Source organism: Brachypodium distachyon, chromosome 3 (assembly GCF_000005505.3).
Source record: "Brachypodium distachyon strain Bd21 chromosome 3, Brachypodium_distachyon_v3.0, whole genome shotgun sequence".
Lineage (NCBI taxonomy): Eukaryota > Viridiplantae > Streptophyta > Magnoliopsida > Poales > Poaceae > Brachypodium > Brachypodium distachyon.
The window spans coordinates 15,234,273-15,255,644 of record NC_016133.3 but is presented as its reverse complement, the minus strand read 5'-3'; the positions used below and the strand labels follow the sequence as shown (position 1 = coordinate 15,255,644).

The window sequence follows — 21,372 nt, the reverse complement described above, 5'->3', positions numbered from 1 at the left end:
TGCCGATGACATTGTGGGACTGAACTGGAGCAACCATTTGCACAAGAGGCGTTTTTTTACAGTGGTATACAGCTGATTTATGTTTCCTATTATATACAGGTTCATTCAGTTTCCTAGATAAAGATTTTGATTTTTCAAAATCTTCACATTTCAAAGTAGGCCCTTTTGTCTGCGAAATATCGGGAAGTAATTTAGTTTCCTAAAACTAGACGAAAGCAAAAGCTTCCCGCCACGAATTTTTCTCTGCGTTTCGAAAGCTCCCGCGAGGCGAAACGCGAAACCTCTTGGTTTCCCTCCCACGAAGCCAACCACAAGAAGGGGGAGCCCCGCTCCGTGGATGCAGCCGCCGCCGCCATGACCGCCGCCGCGTGGCCGGTCTGCACCATCTGCTACGACGACCTCCGCCCGCTCTCCGACCAGCACCTCCACTGCATCCCTTCCTGCGGCCACGTCTTCCACGCCCTCTGGTACTCCGCCCTTTCCCCTTTCAATCCCCCCCCAATCCGAAATCCCATTCTTCCGATCTCCCCTTCTAATGGCTGCCTGACTGAGAGGATTATTGTTGGGTGTTTGCAGCTTGGAGCAATGGCTGGAGTACTGCCCGAGCGTGGGGGCCGGCGGCGGGAAGACGAAGAAGGGCGGGACGTGCCCCATCTGCAAGTCGGCCTGCGGCGGCGCCCACCCGCCGACCCGCCTCTTCTTCCAGTCCACCGGCACGTGCCTCACGCAGGCGGCGTCCCCCGCCTCGCCGTCGCAGGAGGCCGACCCGGAGGCGCTCGCCGCCGAGGTCGCCCGGCTCGAGCAGAAGGCAGCGTCCCTCGGCCGCACGCTCGACGAGCAGCGCGACGGGATCCAGAAGCTCAACGCCGAGGCCAGTCCTCCTGTTACTGCTATCGCATCCGCCGGATCTCGTGGCGGGGTTTGTGATTTTGCTTGGATAGACCGCTGATGGTTTTATTGGTTGGTTCAGGTTCGTAGGTGGAAGGAGGAGGCGGCGGCGGCGGAGGCGATGGGGGAGAAGGCTAGGAAGGAGAAGGAGTTTCTGCAGCAGCTGCTCAATGCGAAAACAGAGGTAAACTGATTGTTTTAGGTGGTCGGCGAGATTTAGGCTCCTTTCCCCCCTCTGTATCTGGCCATGGATTGCTGAACTGTGTTGGTAAATTTCATGGCAGGAGGTGTCGAGGAAGACGGCGGAGTGCGGGAGGTTGCAGGAGAGGAGCCTCGGTCTGGCGAAGGAGCTTGCGGCACTGAAGCTGTATGCTTGTTCAACCTGAAATATGCCTGCAGATATTTGTGTTTCATGAGTTGAATGTATTTGTCTTAATTTAATCTCTTGTTCATTAGGTCGACAGACATGAACCTTGAGGAGGAAGAGATCCTCAAGCTGGCTTCGCTGGGTAACCATGGCAACCTTGAGAATGCAGTAGATGTTCTGAAGAGATCGCTCGCTCTTCGCAACAAGTATTGTTCTTTTTTAATTTGCTTGTCTTGAAACTTGTTGTTTCATGTTTGCTGTGCATACTAGTTTAGGCCTAAGCATTATTTAACTGAATGGTGGGAGCTCTTCATCCAGACTGATTGCTTTAGTGTGAGGTCCTCAACATAAATTAAAGGGAGTACAGTTTCTCTAATGTCTAGCGGTAGTACTAGTATCCAACGAATTAGCAGATAAAGTCATGAGCCGTCCTGGAATCAATTTTGTAGAAATTAGACAGAGAACCATCTTTTTGTTAAATGATGAACTTTGATGCTTTCTGGTGAACATAGATGCATTGGTTGTTGTCACAACTGAAAATGTTACTGAACTTGGTGAAGCTAGACATAGAAAAAGAGAGAAAAGAAAAGCTACTCTTGTAGAGAGTATTCTTTCACTTCCTGTAGCATGAATTTCATGCTCCAAAACACTTGAGACTTCATGAATGTATTTTTCTTTCAGGAGCTACAAAGAATTGATGGTCCAATGCAATCAGCTAGGAAGATCAGAAACTCGTACTCAGCAGAGGATTGAGAAGGCCAAGGAGGTGATAAGTAAGTTAAAGGTATGCTCATATCAACTTAAGATCTGTTCCTGAAAGTAAGCATTTAGTCTGAGTGATTTTCACCTGTGCAAATAACAACAGACAAAGGTACATGACCTTCAGAAGGAACTGGAAGAAAAGGAAAATATTGTCCTCAGGGATTTGAGGTCTTCAAAGAAATTTAAAGCAGATTTGAACCAGACAAATCCAGGAGATACCACAACTAATAATGCTTTCCCAAGCGCTGGATATGGCCAGAAAGTGAAGCCTGATGAAGTGATGCAGGATCCATACAACGAGAATCCACACACGAATCGGTTCATCCCTGAAGCTAACAACGATCTGAACTTAAAAGACAACTTGGACTGCAAGATATCAGATGTGATAGACCTAGATGCCGATGATGACCCCATGATAAGATGTTCTGCCAGGCCGTTTGGGAATCGTGGTGATACTGTGGATACACGAAATCAGTCCAGTCATTATGAACGTGGTAACAAAGAACCCGCAACATTTGGATGTGAGTCTTCCTCATATGTAGCAGAGGAAACATCCTTTATGAAACACACACCGGCGACTGGAAAATCAACATTTCAGCGTAACTTAATGAATACCAAACTGCAAAACTTTCAAGAGCTTCCTGTTCTGAGAAGCACGAGTGTTACAACTTCAACATGGAAGAAAGATACACTGACAATTGGTGGCATCTCGAAACAAGCAACTAGGCTGGCTTCTGGCACTGGACCTCAGCAGATTCACAATTTAAATTCTCTTTCTGGTAAGTTCTCACTTCTCATACAGTTCAAGCAAATAACTTCTGAATTCAAGTTGCATAAATCTCAGTACAGACAAAACATAGAACATCTGGTTAGTTTTTATTAGTGGAATGAGGAGCCAATTTTGGAAGAGTTTTGTGCAAAATTACTGGTTAAGAACTCCCTTTGGTTATTTCTAATTATTTTGGATATCTATGGTTTGCAATTTCTCTCAATCTTTTATAAACTGCATTCTTATGGAACAACCACATTTTTGTCCACGATCAGATGATGATTTCCAAGCACCACGAACTAATGGTCTGGAGGCGGCAAGAAAAGGCGTCAGCAAATGGTGCAAGGGCATGGCAGCACCTGGATCCCTAAGTGCAAATGCTAACAAGGGCAATCTGATTGCTGTGGGGCCTGACGGACGCGGAGGAAAGGTGAAAGTCCTGAGAGACCACGGTCGGTTCCCGGTGAGTCCAGCAAGTTTCTACTCGTTCTTCCTTGTCAGACAGCAAAAGCAACTTATTTACCTCATGTATCTAACCATGCATCAATCTGCAGCAGGATAGCAAGACTCCAGCACTGTGGCCTAAGGCACAGCAGAAGGCTGGAGGCAGAGGTGGGCAGTTTCAGATAGAGCACTTCTTTGGGAAGAGATGATCCTGCTAAAATGGTGCTAAGAACTATCTGCTGCCATCTATCCTGAGTCTATGCCTCTTACGGGTTTCTGCCATACTTGGCAGGGAGAAGTGAATCCAAGTTTTGCAACTAGTTGATGATACACTAGTGATGATAGGACATGTACACAATCTCCGAATGCAATGTCAGAAACCTGAATTCCTCGGAACCTCAGGTGCATCACACTCACACTTGCTTGTGCTGCCTACCATGTATTGTGACTTTGTGAGTTCAGAAGGCAACAAGGTGTCATTGTTAACTTGATTCACATGCGAGTACACTGTTAAGCTTCAGTTTATGTTTCAAGGTTTCTAAAACCTTGTCTGGTTTCATCATCTACCTCAGAAGTGTAGTAGCAACTGGCAAGGGAAGCCTGAAATCACATAACAACTGTAACAAGGGAAAAAAATAGTCAGAAAGGGAGAAAACATCATATATTAAAATTGATACTGAAACATTTTTAAAATATTATGATTAGGCTACCAGATAGTACTAGAAGAAAGAGGTTCTGGCTTCTCTGGAGAAGTTGTGACAGCAAGGTGTTCAGCTTCTGGAGAAGTTGAGCAGGGGCCAATCCTCAGGAGACACCAACTAAACATGAATAGTTTTATCTGGAACTATACAGCAAGGTGTTCAGCTTCTAGATCCATTGAGAATCGATGATGTTTATTAGTGGAAAGCTACACTGGTTCCTTTGTCTTGTTCTCCAGAGGTGCACAACGAGTTCCCTTCCTTATTAAAGTCAATAAAATTTGAAGTAGTACTCGCACAGACCCTATAATTCCTGCCTGAGCATACTTGACAGATCCTTCAAGACCTACCAAAATGACTCCTGCAGCTTATTTCGCCCTGGTTAATTACTCGGTTGCAGCTTGCAGATTCATCTTTTACTGCATGAATATACTTGCATATTAGTAAATTGTGACACTCCATTTGAGCCAAGCACTATTCGTGGTGACTTTATTTGAAATTGTTTTTGTGAACTAATTCATTTTCTTGCGGAAACAAGTAAGACGCTTTAGAAGAACTTGGTGTCATAGTCTCCGTATTCAATTTTGCACAATACTCCTTCCGTTTCATAATGTAAAATCATATCAGCTTTTTTGTTAAAGATGAGGCTTTCGACAAAGGCGTACTCCATTAATTAACACGATATACCCCGGGGTACTTTTGAAAATGAATCTAGTGATATCAATTGGGAAATCAAAATAGGGTCTATATTTTGGGACAGAAGAAGAAGAAAGTACAGTATAGTACTGCAGGATATTATTAGACACTAGCAAAAGACCCGTGCGTTGCTACGGAACAACAGAAAATTGTATCAGAATGTCAAATTAAGTCCCGTGTGGAGCCACCGGCGCGCACGAGCCGGTGGAGGCGGCGGTCGGGGCCCGCGACGGATCAGCGGGTCCGCAGCCGCCTTCCTCACATGGACGACGCTGACGCGCACGAGCTTGTGGAGGTGACCAAGAGCGGTGGCGGGCACCGGCGAGATCCCAAGGGATAGTAATTACTGTGCCCGTGCGTTACTACGGGTCAATAAAATCACAAACTGTTTATTTTTATTTTCTGTGTAGGCAACTCATGACGCTGTCGAGGTCGGCATGCGGGTGTGGTGGCGTCGGTTGTAAGATGGATTAGAAAAAATCGTGAAAAAAATTGGAGGAACAGAAAATAACGGGCAGTGACATATTGGTTGTAATTTTAACTGGAATAAAAAAAAATAACGAGTAGTGACATATTGGTTGTAATTTTAACGAAATTAACCTACGGCGACCGCGATCGTACCATCACCACCAACTCTATTACACCAACTCTAATTTAATAGATAGTAATAGATAATAGATTTCAGTGAGGGTGTATTTAGGAAGATAACAAAGCTAATACACGTGGATCTTCTTCTTCTTCTCGCCCTATACTATACAACGTCAGTCAGTCGCCGGCCCTTGGCCTCCCGCAACAGCCAGCGCCCCTTCCCTGCCCTGCGCCGCGCCACCTCGCGCTCTCTACAAGGGTCAAGGAGGCGGGGAGGGATATGACTTCAGGTTCTCTTCACCCTTGCAAATTAAGCCGGAATCGCGTTTGTTAGGTCCCCCGCCATCTGACTCACTCGCTCCCCCGCCGGTTTCTTTTCTTGGAGGTGGCCGCAGCTCTCCGGCGAAAGGCGGCCCAGATGGCTTCCACGGCGGCAGCGGCCGCAGGGACGGCTTCCGGGTGCCGGTACTACTCCCAGACGTCGTGGGCGCTGCGGCGGCTTGGCTTCGGCGGCGCCGGACTCGCGCGGCCGGCGGCTCCCCGGCGGGCCTTTTCCGTCTCCGCCGCCGCCGTGTTCGATAACGAGAACCGCGAGTGGGTGCTCTCTCTCTCTCTGATCTGAGTCTCGTTCTTATTGCTTTTGGGTTCTTGGGAGTGGGGGGAAATGTCAGACGATTCCTTGTGCTGTTGCAAAGCTTTTGATTTGCAACCTGACAATGCCCATGGGGTTTCTCGTATCTTCCGGGCCTGCAGGTACGTGATCGTGGGCGGAGGGAATGCGGCGGGGTACGCGGCCAGGACGTTCGTGGAGCACGGCATGGCTGACGGCCGCCTCTGCATCGTCTCCAAAGAGGTGCTAGATCAGTTTAATTGCTCAAGTTGATTAAGAATATTTGTCCTTTGTATCATTGTGTTGTTTATTTTTCCATTGCTCGTGCTCCTACTGGAAGTTATACTATAGTAACTTTATTTTGAGGTTATGGGTTGATTCATGATAGAGTGTGTTGTTCTCGTGCAGGCGGTTCCACCGTACGAGCGACCGGCATTGACCAAAGGCTATCTGTTTCCACCAGAGAAGAAGCCGGCACGCCTACCTGTAAGTACCCATGACAGCTTATTAACAGCAGAATGTAGCTTTAAAGCATGGAAGTTATGATGATTTGTGGATTTGGGTTTACTGAATTGCTTAAACAATTTAGCTGTTGGACGTTCTTGATATGATGGACAGTAAATGAGTTAACCTCATGGTACTTTGTTAAGACCTTAGTGAAATCTGATTCTGTGTGTTTGACATTTACACTGTCATCATTTGTTGCTACCTGTGAATTAGCATTCTTTTAGCTGACACGGTAGGTGACCTGCCAAGTCATCATCAAGATTAAATCTGCACATGCAGCCTTAAAACTCTGGCATTTGTCTCGTGGCAGGGTTTCCATACCTGTGTCGGATCTGGAGGCCAGAGGCAGACTGCTGAATGGTACAAGGAGAACGGTATAGAGGTAGTGATCATGCTACTTCTTTTTTTGTTTAAAGTGTTAGAAAATATCGAAACACTTTGGTCTGAACCATTTATCATTCTGAAAGGTGCTGTATGAGGATCCAGTTGAAGCATTTGATGGCAAAACACAGACCTTGAAAACTTCCTCAGGGAAAATTCTGAAGTACGGGTCACTTATTATTTCTACAGGTTGTGCAGCTGCAAGGTATATAACAATGCATTCTGCATGCATTAGCAATGATTTAACTGTTGAAAACCAGACTGTAGTGCCCTTACCATGATTGCCAGTTCTAGCTACAACTTTGTACTCCTAAGAGGCTAGGCAAACCAAACTTCCATGCTGCTGCAATTAACTGAAAATTTTAGTTAATTGTATATATGGACTGGATATAAAAGCGTTGTACACATCACATGGTTGTGATGAATGTCAGCATTGCTTGTTCCTACTTGTAATATTGATGCTTGTTTCAGATTACCTGAGAAAATTGGAGGAAACTTACCTGGAGTGCACTATATACGTGATGTTGCTGATGCTGATTCTCTAGTATCTTCACTGGTATGTACAGTACATAAACAATTATAGATGTTCTTCATGTACTAATAAAATGGGATTTTTGCATAGTACATTTTCGCTCTTCAAAGTTTCTGGTGAAATAATTTATGGTTGAATTTGATAGGGAAAAGCAAAGAAAATTGTTGTTATCGGTGGGGGCTATATTGGCATGGAGGTTGCTGCTGCAGCTTGCGGCTGGAATCTTGACACAACTGTAACGGCACTAGCTTGCTTTCTTCCATTTTGATATATCTGAGGCATGCTTTTCTTCTCTTCACGCATTAAGTGAGAGTTAACTAAAGTTGGTCTGTATATAGATTATATTCCCAGAAGATCACATCATGCCAAGATTGTTTACGCCTTCCCTTGCTGAGAAGTACGAGGAGCTATATGAACAAAATGGCGTCAAATTCGTAAAGGTGACAGAGTTTGATCAAGGCAATAACTTCATTTGCTTATCTTGGCTCTTTTCGTTGTTCAGTATATTGATTGTGTATATTTATGTTAACCAGGGGGCTCTTATTGATAAACTTGATGCTGGATCTGATGGAAGGGTGTCTTCTGCTGTACTTAAAGATGGTTCTGTTGTTGAAGCTGATACAGTTACGATTTTTGTTTTGTTAACTTGTTTTATGCTGCAATACCAAATCCTAAAGCATGAATATCATCAAGACAATTACATATGAGTTCTTACTGTTGGCATGTGTTTTTTATGGAGTGATAAAATGTATACTGAGGGAACAGAAGCTAAAGAGTTTCTCAACTTGTCCCTAGGAGCATCAGCTATTATTTATTGTAGCTGGCAATTTGTCTAGTTGATTTACATACCAGTAAACTGATAAACTTTGTGGATACATATTATGAGATTCTTAGGAATACATTTTAAATGCAGGTTATTGTTGGTATAGGAGCAAAACCAGCTGTCAGCCCATTCGAAGCTGTTGGAGTCAACAATGAAGTTGGTGGCATAGAGGTTTGTTTTTGTCCTGAAGTTAATGTTTATTTGGTTAACGGTTACATCTTTCCAATATAAAGTTGCTGATCTGGCCTTTGTCACCTCTACTGTCAGTGCGTTCTTGTTTCCTTCTAAATGATATGATGATACATGCTGATGGAATATGTTACTATGTGAATTTGTTGCCATCCTTAGAATAAATTGCTACTTCTTTGCAGGTTGATTCCATGTTTAGAACAAGTGTACCTGGCATCTTTGCTATTGGAGACGTTGCAGCTTTCCCCCTGAAGGTAGGTACTCTTTGTATTGATCTCTACTGAGGAAAGGTTGGATCCAGAATATAAATTTTTGGTCGATTCTTCCGCAGATGTATGATAGAATAGCTCGAGTGGAACACGTTGATCATGCCAGGAAGTCTGCGCACCATTGTATAGAAACACTCTTAACATCCCAGGCAAAAGCGTAAGTTAATGATTATAAAGTGTATCCGGAAGGTTAGCTAGTAGTGTTTTGTTTGATTTGCCGTATCGGATGCAGGTATGACTACCTTCCGTATTTCTACTCTCGAATTTTTGAGTATGAAGGAAGCTCGAGGAAAATTTGGTGGCAATTTTATGGCGATAATGGTACAGTGACCTCAGTATCCATTTTTTACCTTGATCCCTGTTAGTGGCAATTAATAATCACAAAATCTGCATCCTTTCGTGTGTGCTGTTCAGTTGGTGAAACAGTTGAAGTAGGGAACTTTGATCCAAAGATTGCTACCTTCTGGATTGACACTGGTAATTGGCTGTTTCGGTTATTTCTCATCCCTCTTAGTTGGACTTCTCATGTCGACCTTTTGCTTTTCTTATTACCTGCAGATGATCGATTGAAGGGTGTGTTCCTTGAGAGTGGAACCTCGGAGGTAATAAAATACTTTCTTGCGGTCCTACTGAACTTAGTACTGAGTTACTAGCCACTGAAATGCAATCTTGCCATGATCAAAGAGCTTGCAGTTTCTGTTGTACTTCTGGACTTAATTTATCAGTTTGCTATTCTGGATCCATAACAAAATCTCTGCAATCTTTCAGGAATTCTCGCTTCTTCCACAGCTAGCGAGATCTCAGCCTGTTGTCGACAAGGCCAAGCTCAAGAGCGCGACTTCTGTCGAAGACGCATTAGACATCGCAAGAAGCTCTCTTCTGTCCGGGTCTTCTGTTTAGTTTACTGCTCAACAGCTAGGCCTTCTCCAGTTTGGGTGCTGCTGCTGCTGCAACTTTTGAAATCTCAGGACTTTGATATCATAATGCGCAATTCCACATCATTCATTTTATGCGGGATTTGTAATATTCTTCGATGTACCTGTGACCGCCTTTTTCTAGCTTGAAATAAACTTTGTCCGCCTTGGAGGTGTTGAGGAAATACGAAGGAGTAGAGTGGGAAATCTTTTCTTTTGCTGGTTTCAGCTTTGAAGGTGTATAATTTGGAGGCGAGTTAAAGATACTTGTGATCATATGATTACTTGTTCCGTGTGATTGACTGATCGACTGGTCCCCACGGAGTTGGCAGTGAAATCTGCTAAAACTATACTCCCTCGGTCCAGAAATTATAATATTATTACATTTTCTACAAATTTGGTCAAATTTTAATAAATTTTTGTCCGCAAAGCAAATTTTAATAAGTTTGACTTAGGGAAAAGCTGATCCTTAAAAAAAGGAACATAGGGGAATATTATGAAACGGAGTACTGCGTACTATCCAAATCAATTTTCGCAGATTTGTCTAAGTACATGGGTATCTAGATTGGAGGGTGTATTTCTTTTGTACAATTGCACTACTTTTAGTTTTAGTTTCGTACTCCCTCCGTCTCATAATTCTTGTCGAAATATCAGATGCATCTAAACGCTTTTTAGAAATAGCTACATCATTTTTGGGCAAATTTGAGACAAGAATTATGAAATGGAGGGAGTATTTGTTAGTGCTATTGTAATCTCTTTTATCTAGTTGTACTTCTTGTTTGGAATTATGTGTATTGTAATTTTAGGTCTCAACTTTATGTAAGATATAGATGTCGTCGGGCCGGGCCTTTGGAAAAAGCCTGATGGCCTGGCGGGCTAGCCTGGCACAGATTAATCAGGCATCCGAAAGATGGGCCTAGGCTTCTCTCCTCCTTTTCTTTTATCCTCAGGCGTCATCCTCAGTCCTGAGGCTGGACCGGCACGGTCCGTTTATATACAAAAAATTTTCCATATCAGACTTCCAGAAGATGGGCCTGGGCCTCCCTCCCCCTTTTCTTTTATCTTTTTTGGCCTCTTCTCTTGCTGGGCCGAGACCATGAGTGCTTTAGGCCGTCCACAAGATATTTTTTCGGATACCGCCATACAATTACAACCTATCTTTGCTCTCGAACTGGCATAGGCGGATCGGATCAAACTAAATTAGCCTTTCTTCCATCAACATGAATCGCTTTGGTTACGCAATTCAAAAGGTTGGTGGGGCAACCTTTCTACATCTGCGGGCCGGTAGGCCAGCCCAATTAGCATTTCTCTTTTGTTTCTCTTTTTTCTCCTTGTTGGGATGGGTGGGTCCAGGCTATTTGACAGGCCTCATTGTGCTTAAATAGGTCCGGCCTGTTGGGACTTGGAGCTATGCCTGAGCCGCCAGGGGGTATTTTGGGGCCTGCCCGATCTCATATAACTAGGTTTGAGGGGCTCAGGCCCGGCCTAGGCCCGTTTAACAAGGGCCGGGCCGGTGTTGGCGTGGCCGGCCCGATGGCCATCTATAATCTCAGACTCAGGGACCTAAAAAATTTCTGCAAGTTTGGAGTGGACGGCTCATGCGGCTTTTCAAAACCTTGGAGGTTAGTTCAGTTTTTGCAAATATGATATTTTGTAAGTTTGTCAACGAATACGTGGAGAAGCATAAAAATGTGAATGGTGGATCAAGAAAAGTTTACTTTGAAGTACTATGAAATTTTTAGTTTTGTTGAGTATCTTCACTTTTGTACTTTGTCTCATGAATCGCAAAGGCCAGATAGTTGCTCTAAAAAAGTCGTGAATTTTATATAATTTTTATACAAATCCAAGTATCTGGTAACAAGGAGTATATCTTTCAGAAACGGAAGGAATAAGGAAAAAAACACCTGAATCCACTAGAGCCGTTCTTCCGCGTCTCCTCCGCCTGCGCCGTTCGCTGGCCGGACCTGCTACCCTCTTCTCCCGGTCGCCGGCGCTCGCGGTGAGCTCTCCTCTCCCTTACCTTTCGCCCCCCCCTCCCCCCTCCCCCACTTCTCCGGCCTCCCCCGCGGTGACCTCGCGGCCACTCCATCCAGCCCCCTAGCCCGCTGGCCTGCTCGTACCCTAGCCTCCCCGCTCTTCCCAGGGCACACCTCTGGCCACTACCCCTCCCCCAACCCACGCCCGCCCCGACAGCTCCCGTAGCCGCCGCTGCAGCCTCGGCTGCCGCCGCCTCTCCTCGCCGACTGCCTAATCCTCCGAGCCTCGCCGAACCGCAAGACGCTCTCGAGGAAGGTCGGCCCGAGCCGCATCGTGGCCCTGTCTGACAGGCCTGCGACCATCTCCGGCGGTGCGTGCTGTTGGTTGCGACCGACCGCTGCCGTGTGGTGGGCGCAACGGGTCGAAAGCTAATAAGCCAAACAGTTGGGAATAGCTGCTGCTCAAAGGAAAGCAGATTTGCAATCTGTTCACCATGATGAGCTGGGTATTTGGATTCTATATGTCGTAAGGATGACACTGGCTTGTCGTAATCTCTTTCGTGTGAATGCAGACCATGATCCCAATTTCGATATCTAGAGTCAATCAGTTCGATGCTGCGAGGCTGGATGTCGAGATGTCTGCCATGTTGAAAGAGCAGCTAGTCAAAGTGTTCTCTTTGATGAAGGTAATGTCCGTGCGCAACCATCTTGTTTTGGGTGTTCCTCCATGTCATGGCTTCGATATAACTGCATTGCTGCTTGTTGCTCTCAGTTCTGACGTTTTTTCTTCGCTATCAGCCAGGGCTCTTGTTTCAGTATGAGCCTGAACTCGATGCTTTCCTAGAATTCCTCATCTGGAGGTTCTCGATTTGGGTTGACAAGCCAACCCCGGGGAATGCACTGATGAACTTGAGGTATAGAGATGAGCGGGCGGCACCCATCGCAGGAAAAGAAGGTATTTTACTACCATATGATTTTGTCTCAGCTGTTATGAGATTTATATACGATGTGTTTCTCTGCTTTTATTTCTGGTGGTCATGCTTCTTCTAGCGATTAAGGATGAAAAATGACAAATTTGAAAATAACCAGAAAAAAAGGAAAATCATCAATTGATTACATTGAGGGATGTCATGTAATGTTATCTGATCAATAACGGATGAACTCCACATGTGTTTCAGTCAGAACAGGTTTGGAAGGACCTGGACTTTCAGTATCTCAAAAGATCTTGTATTGTATCAGCACTGTTGGTGGCCAATATTTATTGTCCCGCTTGCAATCATTTTCTGCGTTCCGTCGGTGGGGTGATTCTGAACAGGTTATCTTTTGAAACTTACTATTTCTGGAAATTTCAAATCCCATTCGTCATTCTTATCACTTCTATTTTGTATAATAGAGACCACTAGCACGTCGTGCTTGGGGCTTGGTGCAGCATGCTGAAGGATTATACAGAGCTGTTTCATTCTTTAACTTGCTGCTATTTCTTTATGGTGGAAGGTATCATTTTTCTAGCACTTTGGTTGTGTTTGTTACTTCATGTATTCTGGCATTATATAAAACCGAAGATGTGCTAATTCTTTATCAGGCTCACATCAGTTCAGTAATCATTTTAGTATTGTGAACGTCTGAGTCCAGTTGTCCACTAAGATTATACTGACCAGTGACCACATAGTGTACTTAAAAGAGCTGGATTAGCTTAACTGAATAATTGTCTGGCTATTTTCTTAGAATCATCCCGTGGATTTTTTATCATTGCGAATATAGTTGAGCTTTTATGGTGTGTTCTCAGGTACAAAACCATTGTGGAAAGGATTCTGAAAGCAAGACTTGTTTATGGGAGCCCCAACATGAATAGAGCAGTAAGCTTTGAGTACATGAATCGGCAGCTGGTTTGGAATGAGTTTTCGGTAAATCTCTTTCTTGCGGTCCTTTTAGCTATCTGACAAAAAGTTGGTAACTGAACATTTCTAGCTTATGCATTGATGGATTAAACACTAACTATATGTATGTACGTTGAAGGTATGCATAGTGAGACTCTTGAGTGTAGCTAATGTTGATCACATATATGTCTGGAAAAGTTGTCGAAGTCCTAATGTTCCTATTGCATACAAAAAGTAAATTTCTGTTCAAGTGTTGACAGTGAGGAAATGCAAGATCAATTTTTCCGCTCAGTATTTCTGCTCTACTTGTACATGTTTTTTTTTTACGTGTCACATGTATTCTGCATGTTTAATTGTTGATAGGTACCAAAATCAATAGATCTATCACTTAATGTTTAGTTCTCCAACATTTCCCATCGTTCCAACTGTATGCAAATGCTTGCGCACTTAATCTAGTTAGTGCTCATTTGAATCTAGAGATACCAGGATGCTAGTTTAAAAAATCATTTGATGAAACCTTAAATGCATATGCTTTCTATTTGTGATGGGAAGAATCCGGATGTTAGAATCAAGAACTTCAAATGACTTGGTATCCATTAGGTCTTTTCTTGAATGAACTTTCAAATGATAGCTAAGATTCATTGCTTATGCAGGAAATGTTGCTTCTGCTTCTCCCCCTCTTAAACTCATCCTCAGTAAAGAAGTTCCTCCTTCCTTTCTCCAAAGATAAATCAGCAAGTTCTTCTGGTGATGAAGCAAACTGTCCTATATGCATCTCTAGTCCTAGCATTCCCTTTGTAGCTCTCCCATGTCAACACAGGTACTCTTCTCCTGATTGCTTTCGGTCTCACATTTGTCCATTTGTGGTATAGTTGATACTACTCTACTACTAGCAATTTTTTAACTGTTTAAACGAAGTTCATTTCATCTTAAATATTGACTTGGCAGCCTTCACCACTAACTGCTACTCCCTCCGATTCATAATAAGTGTCGGGATTTAGTACAAATTTGTACTAACTTTGTACTAAATCTCTGACACTTATTATGGATTGGAGGGAGTAACATTTAAGGATCCCAACATTTTATGCACATCATTATGGTCTCACATTCTCCCTCCGTCCCGAAATAAGTGACGTGGATTTGTATAGGAATAAATAAGTGACGTGGATTTGTATAGGAATTATACAAATCCACGTCACTTATTGCGGGATGGAGGGAGTATATAATCCTGAGAAAATATTGACCACATTTAATGTAACTGATTGCAATGGACCTAGACTACCGTCTACCACATAAGTTCTCTTGCATTGCTGAGCTAAACATAAGATACATAACCAGTCAAGTTTTTCAATTTACAGAACTCAAGTTGTATTTCGCAAATAAAGACTTCAGTACTGTAAGATCATTTGTGCAACATTACTGGCCAATTGCCATAGTACTTGAGTGAAACATAGTTTTCATATGAGATGGCACTTGTGTGCGTGTGAGGTGGGTGAACATATGAAATCTCTTGCATGTTTGTTTCCTAAAAAATGATGATTACTGAACATCGTTTTATTTTAACACAATTAATACGCCGATCTTCTTGTATCTCAGACATTTTTATGCTCAAGCTCTGGTAATATGAAAATCCGTTGTTGTTTTCAGGTATTGTTATTATTGCATACGGACGCGTTGTGCAGTTACAAGTTCTTACAGATGTGCACGCTGTAACGAGGCTGTCGTTGCTATTCAAAGACAAGGATCAAGTTAGACTTACTAGGGTTGAAGAAATTCTTACCCACACACCCTGTATTGTAACAACAAGGCTTCTTGGCACACCGCCATTAGAAATTTGGTATGTTTGGTTGTATTTTCCAAAGAAACGGCGGAACTTGTAGCAAAAGATGGCAAGGTGGAATGCTCGGCCTGTGCAGTTTTTTTTTTCATTTTTTGTTATGTGTAGAAGAAGACGCATGTAGTTTGCTTTTATGGGATATAGTAAAAAAAAATTGTGTATACAGTTTAACTGTAATGTTGTATGTGCTGTTAATACACAGGTTGATTGTATGACTATGGCATAGTGAGTTCTGGCTCCTAGCTGACATACTGAATACAGCATCGAAGCGGGTCTATCTTATTCCGATGTAACGATTCCATTGAATATTGTGATAGCATCCTTGATTTCAGCTAGCTATTCTCAGTGATATGCTTGCTCCTCTTGGATTTAATTCCATGATAAGTATGTATGGCAAGAGGGAAGACGTACCTAAAATAGTCAAATTGTAAGTTTGTGACCAGATGATAGATGTCGTGATTTTACATCGAGACTTTTTTTTTTTTGCAAGCGGGCAGGGTGAGTAATGTCAGGTATACAGTTCTTGGGCCTAAACCACCACTTTCGCACATTTTTTATTTCCAGCCCGTCTCAGCCGTCTAATGTCAAGTACTCCCGTTGATCATATTAATTGTCGAAATATCACATTTATTTAGATGCTTTTTAAGTATAGATACATTAATATTTGGACAATTTTGAGACAATCGATCGGAGGGAGTATACACAGTCGAGACCATCACACAGTCGAGATCATCAGGATATAGTCGAGGTGTCGATTTGATGGTGACATATTATTTATCTAGAAACTCAATCAACATCTATAATGTGTAAACAATATACTCGTATTAGTTATTCACGTATCATTGTTTGTGATTTGTTTGCTGCTTTTTGCCATCTACTTATGAAGTTATGATGATATTGCAAAATAAAATTGGCATTGTGCAAATGTTAAAAGTAAATTATAGCTACTCCTTCATATTAAGCATCCTTACATATATATACCTGTACTTCCTCAACATGTCGAAAAGTATGCAAATGGTTTATTAACTTTTTTTTCGTCTACTTTTTATTGCCTAATCATCAAAACCAGACTTATGAGTCCTAGTTTGCATTAAGCTGATTTGTTGTGCAAGTAACACAGTTAGTTAATTTTTTTTGAAAAATGAAAACCAAGTTACCTAAGCTTGTATAGACAAATTCCTATAGTTTTTATTTCCCTGTGTTCCAAACGGGTTGTTGGAAAAAATTTCTGAGTTTTGAATTCCTCTGTTTTCCACATGCATTCCTTTCCTATTCCTATGTTTTGAGTTCCTGTGAACCAAACGGGCCCTTAGAGTTATTGCACAACTTTTTAGTATCTCCAAGAAGCTTTTATAGCCTGAATGCATTGAGTCATTTTTATCTTGGTACTAGCGATTTTCAACATTAAATCAACATAATCAATCATCTTTTATACCACGGTTGTTGAGCATTGGTTGTAGCATTCTTCAAGAGAATGTGGGTGGTTGAGGGATGGCATGCAGCTGTGTTGTGTTGAGAACCTTTTGTATTCTCCGCTCAATATAAGTACTGGCAAGTTAGTAGAACTAAGTTAGCAAGGAAAACAAAACAAGCTAGCGGTGTTTCTTGCTGTTCATCTGCCACAGGCATGTTCGTGTGCGTGTTGTTGATCCTTGGGGCCAACGTGTAGCGTTTCCCTCGCCGGCTGCTGCGGTGGCGTCCGGCGATCGCCGGCCGGCACGCAGGTAAGTATACAATCATTTTCTCTCTTAATCTGTCATGAAAACTGAGAAATGATTTTGGTGTCCAAATGGGTCTGCAGGTACAGACAGATATGGATCTCCTGGCTTTGGATTACAATGCAGATGACGCAAATTCCCATCATATAAAAGTGGATGCAAAAAGGGCACCACTGGATTCAGATGCCGATAATGGAGGCCGGCAGTCTCCAATGGATGTGGATTTGAAAGCAATACCACCATCCATGGACTCCTGTGTGCAGCAATCCCCAATCGACATAAACGTTGCAAGCCTGGAGAAGTTCTGCAAAGAAGCAGCAAGATCATTCTTCAGCGACACCGGACTAATCAGCCAGGCCACCAGATAAACTCCTACAATGACTTCGTAGGGAGTATGATTATGATCCTTCAAAGGGAGTATCTGGTGCCTGGAGGCATGCGACCGTGAAGTTTGTTAGGGTGAAGCTTGAGGAGCCTGTGTTTTGGGTCGACAACTATGATCTCGATGAGCAGACACTCAGGCTCAAGCCTGCACATGCTCGCCTCAAGAAGATGACATATTCTTCTAAGATGATTGTAGAAATGACTCTTCAGGTCAGTGATGCTCCTTTGTATATGTCAGTAAGTTTTTTCATAGATGTTATGCCATCTGGTTCATTTATCACTGTTTTGTCACTGTATCTGCAGGTTTATTCACTGAAGCAAAGCGATAAATCTGAAATCGGAAAGGGTCGATATGTGCAGAAGAAAGATATATTGAGTGAAACTAAATGGGTCACCATTGGTATGTTGCCTGTCACGGTGAAGTCAAATCTTTGCCGGCTGTATAAACTCCAGGAAACTGACTGCCATTTTGATTCTGGTGGATACTTTCTAATCAGAGGAATGGAGAAGGTATTGCCTTATATGTCCTGTTGTTGGAGTATGAGTTATTCCGGTGTAGTATCATTTCTTTTGAGAACAACGATCTGACTTTATTTTAAAATAGAAATTACACTAGATCGATACAATTGAGATGAACAAAAAGTAATGCTACTCAGTGTGTCACATAGGAGTAGCATTACTACATTATTGTCCTCATATAGGCAGAGGCAGAACCCATGTGCTGCATGTATATATGCAGAGGCCATATGCTGCATGCGACCAGACACATACTGACACGTGGCATCATACACTATGTACAATTCAAAAATATCATATACAATTGACTGACAACACGTGCAAAAATCACATATATTGACTGATATCATATATTATTGACCGATATCATATATTATTGACTGATATCATATACCAACCATATACTATTAACCGATATCATATACCAACCATATACCATTAACCGATATCATATACCAATAAAAATATGATTCACATACCATATACCATTGACCCATAACAAAATATAATAACAAGGTGGGCCGGCCCAACACCACATGCCACCTTCTGCCGGCACCGCTAGAATCGCCGCTTTACTGATAGAGGCCCATCCGTGAGTTAAATACTCCCTCCGTCCCATAATATGAGGCACGCACGCATCCCTATATTCTCAATTTGATTAATTAAATATGTATGTTTCTTAACAAAAAATACATCATTAGATTCGTTATCGAAAGAACTTTCTAACGGTATAATTATTTAATTATTTAATTTATATTTGGTTAGCTAAATTGATCCTGGCCCCCTGGAAGAGGGGAGGAAGAAGGTCCATGGCCCCTACTGTCGCTTCTGCAAGTCCGCGGAGAACATACTCCGAATCGTGCCTTACGGTGCAACCCTCCCGTACAAGGAGCTCTTCTGCATGGATCTGCCTCAAGTTCCAGACTGAAGCAATTAGCTAGAACCTCGTCGCTGTCTATCTGTTTTGAGATCACAGACCATGCAAAGTCATTGGGTGGGACTGATATGTTACTCTTGTCACCTAATGTGATTGCTGAATTGTTAGCTGCATGAACCTGGCCTATGTTGCGGATAGGATCCATTCAAGGAAAGGGAGGGGTATATATCTCTTTCTTGCCTTGAACTTAATTTCAGAAGATTGTTCAAGTTTGATGCTATTATGGTTGACAAATGGGCGTTAAATCTTTCTGTTACGATGTTCAATGTTTTTTTTTGTATCGATGATGTTCAATGTTACTCTGTGACAAGAGCCATGAAACAAAATGTGAAATCTGGAATGTGTCTATAGGCCACGGTACTGCACAAATCCTTCCCATCAACACGGTGCAAAACGTTTGTTTTCCTCTTTAAATTAATTGGAAACATGAAACAACGGGATCTGCAAAATTAGCTGTGTGGTTTGAACATTTATTTGGTCATCTGCAAGTTTCCCATAAAGACCGCCATAAGGCACGTTTAAGTGATAAGTACATTTGAAAGTATGAATCATAAGATCATCCTAAAAACGCCAGAAGGAACACTTTAAGTAAATTTGCAAATTGGATACCCAGGTCTCCATCCAGGCATCACGAAAAGAAAACAAAAGAAGAAAACTTAAGCATGCGTCGACCTCTTGCTCTTTCACTGCTCTATTCTCTAGTATATGCACTGCCCAGTTAAGCTCAATTCCACCATACCATAGTATCTATACCCAGACGATGTTAACTTCACAAGAAATTTTAAGCTTGACAATGATGTTTTTCGAGCTCCATCGTGACATGTATAACCCATGCGATCAGTGCTTGAGGGCAATATAGGCCCCGGTGCCGGAGATGGCACCGAGCGGCGGTGCCAGCATGTAGATCCAGACCTTGGTGTAGGTCCCAGTGGCGATCGCCGGCCCCAGCGTCCTCGCCGGGTTCATGGACCCTCCGGTCGACTCCCTGCTCCATCACACACATTTCAAGGATTTTTAAGAGATCAATACCAACTCAATTAGCAGCAACAATGGATTGAACAACTTCGTACTAAATCCAAGACATCTACTCAAATTCTCCGTCCCATATAAGTGACTCAAATTTGTCCAAATATGGATGTATCTATGTAATAAAAAGTCACTTAATATGGAACGGAGGGAGTACAAATTAAATAGTCAATCCATTTTTCAGTACTTACGCAGAGACGAGGGCGTTCATCATCACTGCCGCCCCAGCTGCCACTGCTACCAGCTCTTTCACCTGAAGACCGACAGATCAGTTACTCGGGCGTTCAAGCAGATGTATACTTCCTACAGTTAAGATTTTTAATGGGGTCTTACTGCTTTGGGATCGGTCGCGACGGCGATGATAACGAAGAGGAGGATGAAGGTGGTGATGAACTCGATGAAGAAGGCCTCCATGTTGCCTAGTGTCGGCACGGTGGTGGCGATGGCGCCAAGGTTCGTTGAGTGGTAGATCCCCTTGGCCGCGAGGGAGGCGGTGACCGAGCCCAGGAGCTGCGCGGCCATGTAAGGTGCCAGGTGGGCACGCGGGAGGTAGCCGAACACGGCCATGGCAATGCTCACTGCTGGGTTCAGGTGAGCCCCGGACACGTGGAACAGTGCCGACACGATCACGACAATGGCCAGCCCCGCCGTCGCCGCCACACCCAACAGGCCCAGCACGCCACCATGCACCGCGTTCGTGACCACCGCCGACAGCAGGATAAAGATCAGCATGAATGTCCCCAAGAACTCGGCCATCACCTGAAACAAGAGCAAATAATTGGATTGAACTCCCATGATCAGAGAAACTTTAGCATTGTAATTAAGCTGCACAGATATTTCATGCAAAACACAAAACTCACCTTCTTAACAAGGAGAACCGCCACCCTCTTCGTGCCGAGGATAGAGTGGTCAGGCGAAGAACATGCCATCGTGTCGTCGCGCAATGGCATGATCTTGAAGGAAGGCGAATTTCGAGGCACGGCAATGGCTAGCATGTCATCATTGGACATGCTTTCCATGGAGGAAGCTACAGGGATGTTCACAGAGACATCCATGGTGCCACTCCTGCTCTTATCCATCCTCCAAATGTAATTAACAATAAACACAATCTATCTAACTAAATAATTTCAATTAGAACAAAGGAGCTGACAAACTGATTGATGCTCTGAGAGGTATAATTGTATATATAGAGCCCACAACTTGATCTTAGTTAGCCTGGGTTTTGGCGCGCACGGCAGGCATCTGATGCCTGTTCAAACTAACAAAAATAATCGATTAGCTGTAAATCACCGGTCCACGCACGTATGATTGATTCATGTATGAGACATGATACCAGATTATAGTATTACTACTGTTCTTGTCGATGGTTTGTTGTTTACTCTCATAGTCTCATTTTACTTGGTCAGAAAATCTACAGTACATTCTCCTCATTACAAAGGCATCTCATCAGTGATTAGAGTATCACTAATGTTCTTGTCAATGGCCTGCTCACTCTCGTTTTACTTGGTCAGACAATCTACACCTTTTCCTCCTCATTCCAAAGGCATCTTTCAGTGACTAATCATTCCAAAGGCATCTTTCCTGTCTCTACATATATGATACTACATGTTTGCTTTTCAGTGATTAATCATTGTTTTGTCGGTACAAAAAAGTTCTCAAATGTC

The 21,372-nt window shown here is 43.1% G+C and overlaps 5 protein-coding genes across 8 annotated transcripts; 4 read left to right on the top strand and 1 right to left on the bottom strand.

Annotated features, from left to right (window-relative positions):
* Positions 1-250: 250 nt before the first annotated feature.
* Positions 251-3,750, top strand: LOC100821625. 2 transcript variants are annotated; one of them, XM_003573453.4, is made up of 9 exons: positions 251-467; positions 577-871; positions 971-1,072; positions 1,173-1,255; positions 1,345-1,461; positions 1,937-2,039; positions 2,121-2,796; positions 3,062-3,249; positions 3,344-3,750. In XM_003573453.4, the coding sequence occupies exons 1-9, from the start codon at positions 355-357 to the stop codon at positions 3,437-3,439; spliced, it is 1,773 nt and encodes a 590-aa protein (XP_003573501.1). In that variant the 5' UTR covers positions 251-354; the 3' UTR covers positions 3,440-3,750. The 2 variants fall into 2 exon arrangements, with proteins under 2 accessions (XP_003573501.1, XP_014756383.1); XM_014900897.2 differs by having other exon boundaries at positions 253-467; positions 3,341-3,750.
* Positions 3,751-5,349: 1,599 nt separating this feature from the next.
* On the top strand, positions 5,350-9,721 carry LOC100836159 (monodehydroascorbate reductase 5, chlorplastic). 2 transcript variants are annotated; one of them, XM_010236119.3, is made up of 17 exons: positions 5,350-5,502; positions 5,608-5,806; positions 5,966-6,065; positions 6,231-6,308; positions 6,640-6,711; positions 6,797-6,915; positions 7,182-7,266; positions 7,388-7,477; positions 7,581-7,682; positions 7,776-7,865; positions 8,156-8,236; positions 8,437-8,508; positions 8,586-8,680; positions 8,756-8,844; positions 8,938-9,000; positions 9,082-9,125; positions 9,292-9,721. In XM_010236119.3, the coding sequence occupies exons 1-17, from the start codon at positions 5,493-5,495 to the stop codon at positions 9,421-9,423; spliced, it is 1,521 nt and encodes a 506-aa protein (XP_010234421.1). In that variant the 5' UTR covers positions 5,350-5,492; the 3' UTR covers positions 9,424-9,721. The 2 variants fall into 2 exon arrangements, with proteins under 2 accessions (XP_010234421.1, XP_010234422.1); XM_010236120.3 differs by lacking the exon at positions 5,350-5,502 and having other exon boundaries at positions 5,509-5,806.
* Positions 9,722-11,309: 1,588 nt separating this feature from the next.
* Positions 11,310-15,376, top strand: LOC100821323 (peroxisome biogenesis protein 2). Of its 2 annotated transcripts, none has more exons than XM_003573452.4 (8): positions 11,310-11,436; positions 11,986-12,099; positions 12,212-12,368; positions 12,592-12,728; positions 12,807-12,907; positions 13,200-13,317; positions 13,944-14,110; positions 14,938-15,376. In XM_003573452.4, exons 2-8 carry the CDS (start codon positions 11,989-11,991, stop codon positions 15,041-15,043), a joined length of 897 nt encoding a protein of 298 aa, XP_003573500.1. In that variant the 5' UTR covers positions 11,310-11,436; positions 11,986-11,988; the 3' UTR covers positions 15,044-15,376. The 2 variants fall into 2 exon arrangements, with proteins under 2 accessions (XP_003573500.1, XP_010234419.1); XM_010236117.3 differs by lacking the exon at positions 11,310-11,436 and adding an exon at positions 11,897-11,919.
* A 1,564-nt stretch (positions 15,377-16,940) lies between these two features.
* On the top strand, positions 16,941-18,634 carry LOC100835854 (DNA-directed RNA polymerases IV and V subunit 2). The gene is given in 5 exon segments (XM_024461369.1): positions 16,941-17,201; positions 17,204-17,231; positions 17,234-17,439; positions 17,533-17,739; positions 18,511-18,634. Coding segments are annotated over 5 exon segments (711 nt in total). The 3' UTR covers positions 18,520-18,634.
* Positions 18,635-19,519: 885 nt separating this feature from the next.
* LOC100835545 (aquaporin NIP3-2) lies at positions 19,520-20,763 on the bottom strand. The gene is made up of 4 exons (XM_003571442.4): positions 20,569-20,763; positions 20,042-20,467; positions 19,900-19,961; positions 19,520-19,667 (listed from the first exon to the last, which is right to left on the bottom strand). Exons 1-4 carry the CDS (start codon positions 20,761-20,763, stop codon positions 19,520-19,522), a joined length of 831 nt encoding a protein of 276 aa, XP_003571490.3.
* Between the last annotated feature and the right edge of the window lie 609 nt (positions 20,764-21,372).

Coding starts and splice junctions, on each gene's coding strand:
- LOC100836159 (XM_010236119.3), top strand. Junction 8,845..8,937: donor GCAATTTTATGGCGATAATG/GTACAGTGACCT, acceptor TGTGCTGTTCAG/TTGGTGAAACAGTTGAAGTA. Junction 9,001..9,081: donor TACCTTCTGGATTGACACTG/GTAATTGGCTGT, acceptor TATTACCTGCAG/ATGATCGATTGAAGGGTGTG.
- LOC100821323 (XM_010236117.3), top strand. Junction 12,100..12,211: donor AAGTGTTCTCTTTGATGAAG/GTAATGTCCGTG, acceptor CTTCGCTATCAG/CCAGGGCTCTTGTTTCAGTA. Junction 12,729..12,806: donor GGTGGGGTGATTCTGAACAG/GTTATCTTTTGA, acceptor TTTGTATAATAG/AGACCACTAGCACGTCGTGC.
- LOC100835545 (XM_003571442.4), bottom strand. CDS start 20,763: ATGGATGTCTCTGTGAACATCCCTGTAGCTTCCTCCATGGAAAGCATG. Junction 19,962..20,041: donor TCGCGACCGATCCCAAAGCA/GTAAGACCCCAT, acceptor GTCGGTCTTCAG/GTGAAAGAGCTGGTAGCAGT. Junction 19,668..19,899: donor ATGAACGCCCTCGTCTCTGC/GTAAGTACTGAA, acceptor GTGATGGAGCAG/GGAGTCGACCGGAGGGTCCA.
- LOC100821625 (XM_014900897.2), top strand. CDS start 355: ATGACCGCCGCCGCGTGGCCGGTCTGCACCATCTGCTACGACGACCTC. Junction 468..576: donor CACGTCTTCCACGCCCTCTG/GTACTCCGCCCT, acceptor GGGTGTTTGCAG/CTTGGAGCAATGGCTGGAGT. Junction 2,797..3,061: donor CAATTTAAATTCTCTTTCTG/GTAAGTTCTCAC, acceptor GTCCACGATCAG/ATGATGATTTCCAAGCACCA.